Genomic DNA, 13,066 nt, shown 5'->3' on the forward strand with positions numbered 1-13,066 from the left:
AGAGAAGGTCTCGAAACGTTTCCTCGTGGAAGAAATCGAAATTGCCTTCGGTCTTGAAGCTGCCAGCGACCGAGAGTCGAAAGAGCGAAAGGTTGCGTTTAGCTCGCCTCTGCTGCGTTCTACGGATTACTCTCGATCAGACAATATTTTTTCATCGTTAGGAAACTTCTCAAGTTGCAGAGAAACCAGGGAAAAGGTATGCATCGATGTGATTACGTTGCGTTACGTTAAACTACGGTATCCTTGAAACCTTTAGAAAAAACGAGTGGCTTTCTCGATCGAAAGGAAATCGAGATTCGGACGTAAAAGATTAACCTGCTCGCAGCAGAGTTAATTAGAGAAGTTTCGTCAGATGTGCAGCAAAATTGAGATTCGGCTTTCCAATAAAGCAACTACGAGAGCTTGGTAATCGTTCCACAGAATTTCCTTCCGTTTTCCCGTTTCGTAATTACGTCGGTGTAATTTTCGCGTTAGACGATACAGCAATAGACGTAAATAAATGCGGAAAAAACGAGCCAAGGTAAGATATTTGCGCGCGAGGGTAGAAGAAGCGATTACAGAGCGTAGTATCGGGTCGGTTCACTCGAAGGCTCTCTCTGTCTCTCTCTCTGTCTCTCTCTCTCTCTCTCTTGTCCGCGCGTACATTGGTTACAGCTTTTAATCAACCATACCGCAATAGACTAATCTAGGCAATTAGTTTCCTACGACGTAATCAACTGGCAGATAAGGTGAAACAACGGGTGGGAGTTAAAAGTCCTGTATTACATTAGATTATTCTTCGTGCATTATCATCGCCCCGAGAGAGAAATATGCAGATCGCGACGCCGCCGGTTAGAGATTATCGACGAAACGAGAAAATATGCAACAAGTGGATGCTTCTTCCAGCCTGTTCTCGTTTAAAAACAGTATTTATTAAGTTAATTCTATATGGCGATGGGATCGAATTTAATGTCTAGTCAATTGCGATAGAAAAGTTTCACTTCGTGAGATTCAATTATTATTCATGAGAGGTCATATTTCATTTTCCGTGACGGAGCACGATGTTTTTAATTGCAAATAAGCGATTAGCTTGAATATTCGAGGACTCTGTTAATGAAATTTTTTATGAAACCGTTTTAAAGGAACGAAACGTTGCGAACGGTGTAGGTACTGTTAAACATTCCACAATCTTTATATTCTCTTATCCGAATTATTTTTCTCCGATATCTTTTCAGCCTTTCTTAAAACACCTTTTGTATGGCTATTATTTTCCAATTGAAACTTTTCAATCGATCTTTCTGTTCACGTGCTGGTTTCAGACCGAATGTACCCACTATTTCCATTATCCCACAACGGCTCTCTATCATTGTATTTTGTTCTCTGTACGCTACGGCTTTTTTCACGCTGACGTTAATCTTGGCGAATAAACGAGTAAATAAATAAATTGCAACATTAAAATTTTCACTGCGTGAGAGTCTCCATTACTATTCGCAGAATGTTATATGTTCCACTTTTCGTATTTACAAAGTACTCAGGATATACGAACCAGTTTCGAATACCAAAAAGAGCAAAGTTCGGGAACGTACTTCTAAATCGTCCGAACGCTTCGACACTCGAAAGAATTAAATTCGAAGACGCGTTGCTCAAGATCCTTCTTCTTCTTTTGTTCCTGAGAGAGAAAGAGAGAAAGAGAGAGAGAGAGAGATTTAAAACATTTGCATTGACGCAAAACGTCGCCGCAAAGAGTGAAAGTATGAAAAAAGTTCGGAAATATTCGAGAGCAAAAATCGATGATGTTTCGTCTGATCACGTTTCGACGAATTCTTTTGTCATTTGGCGTAGAGAAAGAAAGGAAGAAGGCCTCGCGTTAAGGGAGGATGGGTTCGTCGTAATTTCTGTTTGCATTACGAACCGAACTGTACTTTCACGCGGGAAGATACCGCGAAACAATGCAAGACACGCGTGCAAATATGGGCGCGCACCTCAAATGGGACATTCCAATGTTTCTCGGTATTGCTTCTACCAAAGATGGCCGGGCCCGAGTACCGATCATGTCGTCAACCCGACGCAATATCTTTCTGGTATTCGAAAAGCCTTTGTCTCGCCTCTATAATCTTTCCTTTCTCACCTCGTCACCATTTTCATCGTTACTTCATTAAAATCAAAAATCGATTTGCTTTCATCGTGTTATTCCTCGTTTCGATTTCTCACCTCTGTGATTTCCATGTAATTAAAAATTCCGTAAATTCAGCTTTCGAAGTTTTACGGCAATCTCGCGTTATTCTTCGTTAAATCGCGATAACGAAACGATTTGTCGGAGCGTGATCCTTTTTCAACTGTGTGTGTACGGACGAGTGGCGACGAGAATTTTTATTGTCAGAAACACGCGAAAAGAAAAAAGAACGATCGTGAAAGACGGGAACGTTAGAACTCGTCGAGACATTAGAATAGATATCGATCGTTTCCTGTTTGAAAGCAGCGAGATCGTCATTAATCACCGACCCGATTTGAATAATCATTTTCAACAGTTAGGTGCTTTTTATTCAGCGTGGATCAGTGTTAAACGCTTCGCGATTTTATGACGGCAGCGTAAGTTATTTGCCGATCGATTACACGACCGGCTATCGGAAAAAAAAGATATTGTTGCTGTTTCTTTGCGATCTAAAGAGATATCGATCGAAATCGTAGTAACACTCTTGTTTCAGTCATCGATGCGAATATCAAACGTTAAGAACTCTTTCGGCATGAATATTTATGCAACTTCTTGTTACGTTTTACGCATTGATTTTGATAGATGTGGCTGTTACATGATTTGTGCTGCAACGATTTTACGACTGACTACTTAGCATCTACAAAAAAAAGACTATATAAAAAGTTTATTTGAATATATTAGTATTCCTTGCCACTTTTCATGATTTAGCAGAGCGTCTGCGCTACTTCTTCGATTAAATTGATAATTCATTTGATTATATTGGAGCCTCCTTTTTTGTGTTATTTATTTACATTTTAAGCCTGTTGTTTGCATCCTAGGTTTTCATTCATCGTTCTGCTCGTTTATTTATGTTCCTCCGTTTATTTTCACTTCCTTCCACTGATTTTGCCGCATAACGGATTCTAAATAATTGTTCAGCATTCGATATCGCTAAATGTCGGAAGAAGAAAAATTGGAACGACGGTTCATACGTTCAAGTACAAGAAAAGGAATGTAAGTGGGTGTGGCGAGATTAAAAAAACCTGGTGATAATATTTTTCAGATCCGAGGCAATGGTCGGAAGCAGCTGTCGCCCACTGGTTGCACTGGGCCATAGGGGAATTCTCCCTGGCTGGTGTGGCGATGCAACCCTGGCAGAACATGACGGGGAAACAGATTTGTGCCATGGGCAAGGAATCATTTTTGGCACGTGCTCCGGCCTTCATGGGCGATATCCTATGGGAACACCTCGAGATCCTGCAGAAAGGTACGTGACTTTCTCTGCTTCTTCTTCCTTCCATACTCTCTTCGTTTGCTACCCTTATCCTCGTGCGAAGTCAACACGTTAATTACCCCCCCTTAACATCTATAAAATCTCTTCGAATTCCCCATTAATTAATTACAATACGATATAAAAATGTCGAAAAATTCAATCATCGATAAGATAGTTTCTCGAGAAAATAAGAAAGACACTCGAATCTTTCTCGAACAACAAAATAAAAAGGAAATAACAGACCTCCGTATCCCCTTACGTTAGAAAATAAAAGAGAATTTTCAATCGAAATTTCTGAAGACTCGCAAAATGGAAAGACAGACTTAATTGTCGATCAAACGTTCAGTTTATGCGGGATATACGATTTTACTTTATACGTCAGATATTTAAAAAATTGAATCATCGACATACTACTTCCCCTAGAAATAGAAAGGATCTTCTTCCAAGTAAAAGAAGAACCTCTTATATCCCCCTGTTCTCCAAAATAGAAGGGAGTGGTCATTTTCTGAAGATTCGCGAGAAGGGAAAACAGGTTGGAGCGGAAGAATCATTTTCCTTGGGCTAGCACGGGGACATCCTATAGTCCGCTGAACAAAAACACAGATCGAATTTCCGTAAAATCGCAATGTCACGGCAGGCACAGGTACCTATACACACGAGGCAATACGGAGAGAGAGAGAGAGAGAGAGAGTAATAGTGAGAGTGAAAGAAAGAATAAGAGGAAAAGAGAAAGATCGACGGGGGAACAATGACGAGATCGTGGAAGCGAGACGCGTATCCTCTCTGTTTCTGTGTGTGAGCTTCGTGTTTTCAGCGTTTCGAAGCGTTGAATCGGCACTTTTTATTCGAAACGAAGGAGAGAATGGAGGAAAAAAGAGCCGTGCGCCATAGAAACTCCCACTCCGGATATCCTGTGCCACCAGAATGCTCCCGTGCCATTGCCTCGGCCACTTAGGTGGTTTTCGGACCACTCGACCAACGTCTGTATGGATCACTGTGTGTAAAAGCGCGCATGCAACCCGGTAATCCCACTCGTGTTTCGATTACAAGATAGAGACCAGGATACTTTACAATGGACCCAGCGATTTTTACGGGAAAGAGGGTGGAAATCGAAGCACCGGTATAATACTTGTTCGTGTTCACGTTGGTTGTTCATTTTCCAGAAAAGACGCGCGCGCACGATGGTTTTCTTCTTCCTTCTAAGAGTATCGGAGACGGTCATCCAAGTAGTCGTCATTTTCAATTTATTCCAGAGATTCGTCTAGCGGTGTTTTTTAATTCGGCGCAAGAGCTATCGCCGTTTAACCGTAGAATACAAAGGTTGATCATTTCTGTAGCTGGCAAATCTTTCGTTCGCCGCGGATTATACGTTTCTTCGTCGATCGTTAATCAAATAATGCGTTTAACTATTAATCGAAAGGAAACTGTACGATATCGTTTCTTAAAGATAAAAGAAATTTAACGAACGTCTATATATCGTAAGATGTCAAGTTACGAAATTGTGAAATCAGATAAAATACAGCATGTAAAGAAGGACTTTCTTCGGCTTCTCCCTTTCCTCGGCAGAGGATCTATCGTCGAGAGGTTAGTCGCGGGACGTTGATCGTTCGTATCGTATATCGTTGGAAGGAAGTTTCCCTGGAACTTCTACATCTTCGCCGATGTGGACAGGAAGGGCGTGAGCGAGAGAGACGGATAGAGAAAGAGAAAGGGAGGCTAAGAGGGACAAGGTATGAAATGATCCGGGCAGGAAGCGGAGGTTCACCCATGATTTAATTCCCGTTAAGTAAAATCCCGTACTTCCTCATCGATTATTCGTGTCGTCTGATAGCCGGGGAAACCGCGATTCAATCGAATGGCCCGATTAGACACACGTAACACCAACCTCCATCATATCCGATTTTTATCCGATGTTACACGCTTCCTTTTCTTCTTCTTATTCTGTACTCTAATTAATGTGTGACCAGGTTCATTCGAAATTCAATAAAATCATTCACGAGGAAGATTATCGTGACGCGCCGTGATATTATTACGAGGAAACGAATGTTATAAATATTCTATTTCTTGAATAACGTTTTATCTATTTCCTTGTAACTTTATTTCTTACTTTGCATTTGATAATAATAAAATAACAGGAGTACCATCGTGTTTCTAAATATGGAACAGACTGTAACTGATACGAGCTATCTCTGTTATCAGAAAACAATGAGTAGAAACACTATAATGAGACGAGCCGGGATAATTATTTCAGATAACAGAGCGCATCACAGTAAAATAGATACGACTGTCTGATAAAAGAAAACAGCAAATTAGCATATACGTAATATCTACATAAAAATAACAGTTTTTTTTTTATGTCGATTCGTAAACCAGTTTGTCATAGTCGTACGTAGCTGAAATATTTTTATCGAGGGTTCTTTCATACGCCGGATGGAACAATGGAAGAACGCTCGTGATCCGTGGCCAATCGCGATTCAACGTGTGTTGGTGCACGCGCGTAGACGCGACATAGCGTGGGTAATCGCTTTGATTCCGCGAACGAGAACGGATATTAGGAAACTCTCTCGTGCGCCGTAAAAAAAAAAAAAAGTAGAAACTAAAAAGCTGCATCCTCGTGATGCAGGCGTACACGATCGGAATCACCGGTGAAACGATCGTTCGTTCGTCCAAGCCAATTTCTGTCGTTTCGTCGCCCTTTGCGCAATCTCAGATTTCCTTTTTTCTGTTTATTATTACATGCGACGCGACATCGTTGCGATTTCATAGCGGCGACGCCATGTAATTTGGCAGGATTAATAGTTTTAATGATACAATGCACTCGACCGATGTTCGCTAAGATCGTAGAGTTCTGTTTTATAATTTCGCTATTTCGCGCGAAATACGGCGATCGGTTAAGTTCGTAAACTTCATTTGGCTTATTACAAAATCGAATGCTATCGCGCAAGAGAATTTATTGCTATGTACCGATCACTCAAATCTCGTATTTCTAATCGAAGGATTACGCGCTCGTGTGCATTGCGTCGTTATGCGAGAAACCTAAATCTGTCGAATCGTAGTACAGTGTCGTTTCTACAAAATCGTAAATATTCTTGGCAACTAAGTGACTGCGGATTTTATCAATATCACCTAGTGACAAAAGCTGCAATCACTTAGTTGTCAATCCAATGAATCGGTTGTAAATAAATTTCTCTTCCCTTCAGAGGGAAAGATATTTCGGACGTGCGACAAAAATTGTCAAGTTATCTCGTAGCGTGTTATCTCGTTCGTGAAAACGTTAAATTCCATTTTATATATCGTTCGGTTGTCAAAGTCGTTAGGAAACTTAGGTGAAAAGGAAAAGGGAAGAGGTGGAGTGGTTTCCTGGGATGGAATTGATTTTCCTATAGCGCAAGCTCACCGGGTCAGAAACGCAGAATCGTTCGTTTGGTTCGTCGATGAATCACGCCAATGGCAATCGTCTCCTTCGCAATAATGGCCGTAATAATGGAGCACGGCTAGATCGTTCATCACGATTACGTTCGCGGTGCTCTTGCGCCGGAATGGTAAAAACAGGGACCGAGTTTGCACGCGCGGCTTAACGCCGCCGCCACTGTAATTGGCTTAATGACATGGAATTCTATAATCGCGTAACTACGGGCACAAACATTAATTACTCCTCCCGCGTTGCTCTGCTGCTGTGTAAACACTGTGTTAACGTGTACGATATAACTGTACCGTGGAATAAGATTAACGTATCGAAAAACTAGAAACAATTAAATATTCTAGACTCGTTCTAGAACTCGAACGTAGTAAAGATCAGGGTCTTCGCTTTTCTCAAGCTGGTAAACATCATCGTATATCCATCGTTCGTTAGAATTCCTCCAATTGTCGTAAAGCTAGCGATTCTAAAGCTCGGTGTATCGGCAGGCGACGGATAATATTTTATTGTAATAGATAAATGCATAATTTCGCCGCAACATACAGATGGGAAAGCAACAAGTATATTTATCGTCGTTATTGCATCTTTATCGCAGCTACGAAGACTAAGAAGCTACTAATAATTATATAACTGTATAAATTCCGCTACTACGAAGACTATCGTAAATAGTTAGAACCTTAAGAAATTCTGGAAACCGCGAAGGGTAATAAAAATTACAAAATCGAGCTTCGCTGTCGACGTGTTTTTACGCTTCGCACCGTCGGAGCATACTGTACGAAGAAGCATTCTTTCTCGTCGTATTCAGCTCGCACTTTAAACGGTCCGATCGTGACTAACCGAGGTTCGAGACTTTGAAAATTTTCGCAAGAACATCTTTCCAAGATTCTCCTCCGATTCTACTCCTCCAGTTCCTCTCCTCCTTGAATAAAAAAAAAAAAAAGAACAAACCTAGAACGAAATGGTAATAGAAAAAAATCTGCGGTAATACGCGAGGAAGCAGGGACGACCGGCGACTATAGTCGGCGAGAAAACCGTGGACAGAACGCGGCGAACTGAGGAATTTGTTCCGTTTTCCATCCAGATGTCGACGCGGCGAAGGCCTCGCTGGAGAACGTGCCGGGCAACATGTACGAAAGCGTATGCGTGCCAGATTTAGGTGATTTCTTGGGATACCAGAGCGGTGCTCATCAGGGCGCGACGCCGGAACACAAGAGTCCAGCGACGCCAGCGAGTTCCGCCACCTCGAACTCGTCCGGCCCTCAAAACGCTGGAAACCAACCTACGGCCCCGTTGCAACCACCTTCCGCCGCGGTCTCTCTGCCCTCGAGACAGTATCATAACGATGGTAAGTGTCTCTCACATTTCATCTATCCTCTGCTCCAGTTTCCTCAAAAAACAAACGAACGAGATTGGACTCTAATCGATTTACACGTAGAAAAATCGATGGTACAGCTTCGCGTGGACGAGACGTAAAATATATAGAGTCAAATATTCATTTACGGAAACACGAGAGACGAACGTTGTACCTAAGTGTAGATTGATCGAGGTTAACGGATGTGTAGCAAGGGAAGAGATACGTAAAGGTTCGACGCGAAGTGATAAATTAAAAGGGGTTGAAGCATGGTACACGACGAGCAGCCTTGTCCTGGGAAGGTTCTCGTTGGTCGTGTAAAACTCTTGCTGACAATATGGACTCGACTGAACATCGAATTCCTCCTGTTCGAGCGAGGTGTAGGCACAGCCACAGGAACAACGAGTTAATCTATTCTTCTAGGACTCTGTTCAGCGTTTCCCAACCCCTCGGTCGATTTACCTTCTTCGACTATTGCTTCTGAACATAAATCTCGTATAAGACCTCTAGGTATTTAAGTATGTTCTACTTCGATCGAAAGCAACTTTGTCGTGTATAGAAGGAAAGTACGAGCAGATCGAACTCCAAGGAGCAAATAGCTAAACTTTTAATCTACACTCTCGTTCAACAGTCTTAGAGCGACTGTTATATTTTTGTACGAAAGTCCATCGTATTAAAAAGATCGTCACTTCCGACTATCACTTCCAGAAAATCCGATTTTCCTTCCTCGCAACCGATTCTCCTAGAAGATTAGCTCGTAGTCGAGGTTGGGAAACGCTGAGCAGAGACGAAGAGGATGCAAGAGCATGGCAAGTCCAGCGTGCGACAAGCCGATTTATTTATTTCCCCGATTGCGAGCGACGAACGAAGGAAAGCGTTGCGAGTGGCGGGCACAGAGGAGTTTCTCATTGTTACGTCAGGGTGGCTGATAGCATCTCTCTACACACCGCGTTTGCACGTGTTGCCACAAGTCTCTCATTATCGTCGTTGTGTTCGCGTCTCGTTTAACCGTTTCGTCGTCGGATCGTCCCTCCTCGAGGAGACGAGGAAAGAAGGAAGAAGGGGGCTAGCGACAATCCACGCGATTTCACCGAGGGTTTTCGCGATGCTTGCTGGAAGAAGTCGGCTCATTAACCGAGACTTCCACCTGACACGGGGCAAAGGGTTCACGGGATTGCAATATCTCGCGGCCCCGTTCATGGTGCGCAATTCGCGCCGCTGTGATTCACCTTATTCTCGGCGTTTTCATCGGCTGAACTCTGACGCAACTCATTCAGCCGAAGGACTCGTCGTTCCACAGACGAACAATGGAAAATCGTTCACCGGGGAGTAGATCGCTGTCCCATTCATCCGATCGAACAATTCGTCGTTGCCCCGATATTTTCCCTCGTTTCTCGGTTAATCGACCGTAGCAACTCGTAGATTGTGGAATATCATAGCGGGATTGGAATGTGATCCCTTGAAAACGGCAGTTCGTGCTTGTCGTATCACTGATACGTCGTTACAGTCGGGTATTTGGCTCCATCGAATTCTATTTTACGCCATTCCAATAGAACTTGCTTCCATGGAATCCACCGTAATCAAATTCGGATAATTCTACTTGCACGAGGACGACACGCTTGTGAAGATCGTTTTCGGTTGGGAAGAATCCTAGGTACGAATTTCGACGCGTATTTTAAATGTTTGTAAAGAATCGGTTGGATATTTCCTATATAAAATCTGAGTAGGTTCTGTGGAAGAAGCGAAGCTAGTGACACAGTGACGAAGAGTACACGCGTGTTTGATACGCGTTAGGGAATCGCAGCCGGGTCGAATAGAACGGAACAGAGGAGAACATTATGAGGCGAGCGTTCGTAGCGTAGGTAACAATTACCTAGCCGGGGTCCTTACGTCATTGCAGCAGTGACCGTGGGTGAACGAGGGAAAGTCGGGCCCTCTGCACGCTTCGCCGCGGACAATGGAGACGACGCCGGGCTCTGTTGCCTCTCTCGACATCCTCGCGTTTAGTCCAATAAAAAATCCACGATGTTCCTCCGCGCCTCTCGGTCACTCCCTTCCTAGTTTCGGAACTAGGTATGATTTGACCGAGCTATTTATCGCTACGCGTCTTTCATTCGTAAAAAAAAAATGTATATCCATCCTGTCGATTTGTTTCTTTTATTTTTTCTAGTATAAAAATTTTGAAAAATCTTCGCTGCGTTCTTTCGTTTCGCGCCTTAGAACTTGTTCTCGTCTCTCCTCCAAGGTTCGAAGTAGCATGTATTCTTCAAACTTTTTAGAATTCCTCGATTTTCGAATTCAAAGTCTTCTGTTTGTACCGAAGTTGGCAATTATCTTCCTCGAGGATGATTCAGCGAAGCAGTGGAACGTAGGATTGTTTGTTTTTCCAGAATCGTAGCGATTGAATGAACGATATAATGAATAGTTAGAATAATCGGATAAATTATGCCTAGGATCCGTCGGTTGGAAAAGTTGGAGAACGCGCGTGCAGCAGTAACGTAATGCATCGGTTCCAAGAGGAGGAGGTCGAAAGCGAGGATAAGCGAGAGTCGAACCAGAGACCTCGAAGAGCCGCGATACATAACGTAACAGTGCTCCGGCAAGCAGAAATAATGAGTCTATTATACGGTCGCCTGTGTTGGTCGTCTTGCAACGACACGTTCTATACTTGTGCACGAGTATCACGATACAGTACGCCAAGCCCGATGAAAAATCTGCGAAATCTTCCTATCGTTTTTACATGGAAATCGTTCGTTGAAATTAATTCAGTCGCGCCTACTCCCATCTTTCTTCTTTAATTACAAGTACTGATAATAATTCGTTGTTCAAATTATTTAGAATCTTATGTTAATTTATTACGTAAAAAGGAACTACTATCGGTATTTCCAAAGTACCGTTACATTACGGATTTCGTTAAAGATATAATTACGACGAAATAATATGTAGGTTAGATTTGGATTAGTAAATTTCGATTGAAATTAATTTATTCGATTCAGCCTTCTTAATTCAGTACGTACGAAGAATTCGTTATTAAAATTTCTCAAAGTTCTACGTTAGAAATTTTATTAAATTGATATATGGAATGTTCGAAAAGGTAGCGAGATTCAAGAAAGATCAATATTCTATGAAACGACCAGTGCATCTTCTTGTTGCTTTCAATCATTTTTTGATCAATTTTTCGGTCTAGAACGTTCAATTTCTTCCAACGACAACGAAACTATGCTAACGTAGTGCCAATCAGCTCGATTTTACCATTCCGCTGCTCTTCAGAAATTCGTAATAAATAATTCCAATTACCAAACCAAGGAGGAATTCGTCGTTTTTAAAACAAATTTACAAATATACTGCAAACTCCCTGGAATTTCGAAATCCCGCAATCTGAGCTTTCCAAATGCCTGCACAATCCGTCATCCAAGGTTCAAACCTTACGAAACTCGAACACACCGCTCGAATATCAAACGAAATATCAACCCTTCGAGACCGATTCCTTTACAATTGGCCGAATATATCGACACGAAGAGTCAACGTATCGTGATTCGATAGAACGTCGATAAATATTTCGAGGATAGTGTTGGACGACGATCGTTTCCGTTTGTCACGTATGATCGTCGCACGTGCACGGACACAGAGACTGTGGTCTCGCACACGCGGCCGCTCGTGCATAAATTATAGACGGTGTCGAATCCCGTGCGCGCAAAAGCGATTCCCTACGGTTTACTGACACCCGGGCCAAAAAAGGTACGGCCATCGTGACGCCATTCGCTACGTTTATGGAAAGGTTAGTCAATCGTGCCGACGAGTACAATGATTATTTGTTAAGCAACCACCGCGTGATAACTAGCCGAGACTGGCCACACGGCATTTTGATTGGCCAATCGGTTGTCCTCTGAAAGAGCGGATTTTAGCGGCCACACAAGCCTTCATCGCTGTCCTCCAACGATATTCTTCTCTTGCTTTTATTCATATCTGAACTATAGCCGCACGTGTGCCATTGTATACCTCGAGAGAGAGAGATCGATATGGTACGTCGAGGGTAGATCGAAGGGGATGCTCGATATTTAAGTATTAGATGTCGTTGCAACGAGCTGAATAGCGTGGTGGAGCGGAAATGGTGAGCTTGAACAGCGAGGAATTTGTCGAGGCTTTTAATCAAAGTATCGGAAAGAATTTCGTAAGGTTCAAGGGTTGAGGATCCTTTTATTTCGTTTGCAAGAAGATGCGAGGAACGTGTAGAACCTAAAATTGTACTCTGTTAGAAGAGAGTGAATACATAAGAATTAATATATCGCACGTAACTAGCTAACGATCGCTTTCCAAGTGGTTTCCTTCTGCATCGAATACGTAATTACCAGAGTTTCACAAGGTCCTCCAGAGTTGTGATCGAACGACCAACTGCTATGCTATCTATCTACGAGCAAAACTATGATAATCCACATTCAGGGCTGACTTAATTAAACCGTCATCCAGCTCGTAAAAGCCAAAGCGAAGAATAGAAAGACCATCGGAAACATCGTTTTTCGGAGTGCGGCGAGGTGGAAGCACGAGCATATGTCATAATGAGAGGCTTGTGGACGATCGTACAAGGCCGCGGAACAAACGTTCCAGTAGAGGGATGAAGAATCCGGCGAGTAGGGTCGTAGAGGGATGAAACGATCGGCGAAGGGAAAAGGGTGACGGGGGGTTGATGGTTGTTGGCGCAGGTTGTATTCATTCACTCGTTCATTCATAGTTCGTACACCGCCTCGGGGACCTACAAAGCCTCTGGCTCATTCAGAACTCACGACACGATCGCCGTGTATGTGTATGTTTTTTTTTTCGTCCCTTCTTCCTGTCCGTGTACGTTCGCCCTCGACG

General features: G+C 42.8%; 1 protein-coding gene across 6 annotated transcripts in view; it reads left to right on the top strand.

The window, feature by feature from the left end:
• LOC100745810 (ETS-like protein pointed) overlaps positions 1-13,066 on the top strand; it is a 146,539-nt gene that overhangs the window by 111,963 nt on the left and 21,510 nt on the right. For 5 of the 6 annotated variants that reach the window (XM_003485975.4, XM_012394513.3, XM_012394512.3 and 2 more), the window contains 2 exons: positions 3,234-3,437; positions 7,943-8,206. In XM_003485975.4, coding sequence (XP_003486023.1) covers positions 3,234-3,437; positions 7,943-8,206 — 468 coding nt within the window. The remainder of the gene's footprint in view (positions 1-3,233; positions 3,438-7,942; positions 8,207-13,066) is intronic. The other variant, XM_003485974.4, reaches the window with a different exon arrangement.

This window comes from Bombus impatiens, unplaced genomic scaffold (genome assembly GCF_000188095.3).
Source record: "Bombus impatiens unplaced genomic scaffold, BIMP_2.2 scf_0091, whole genome shotgun sequence".
NCBI lineage: Eukaryota > Metazoa > Arthropoda > Insecta > Hymenoptera > Apidae > Bombus > Bombus impatiens.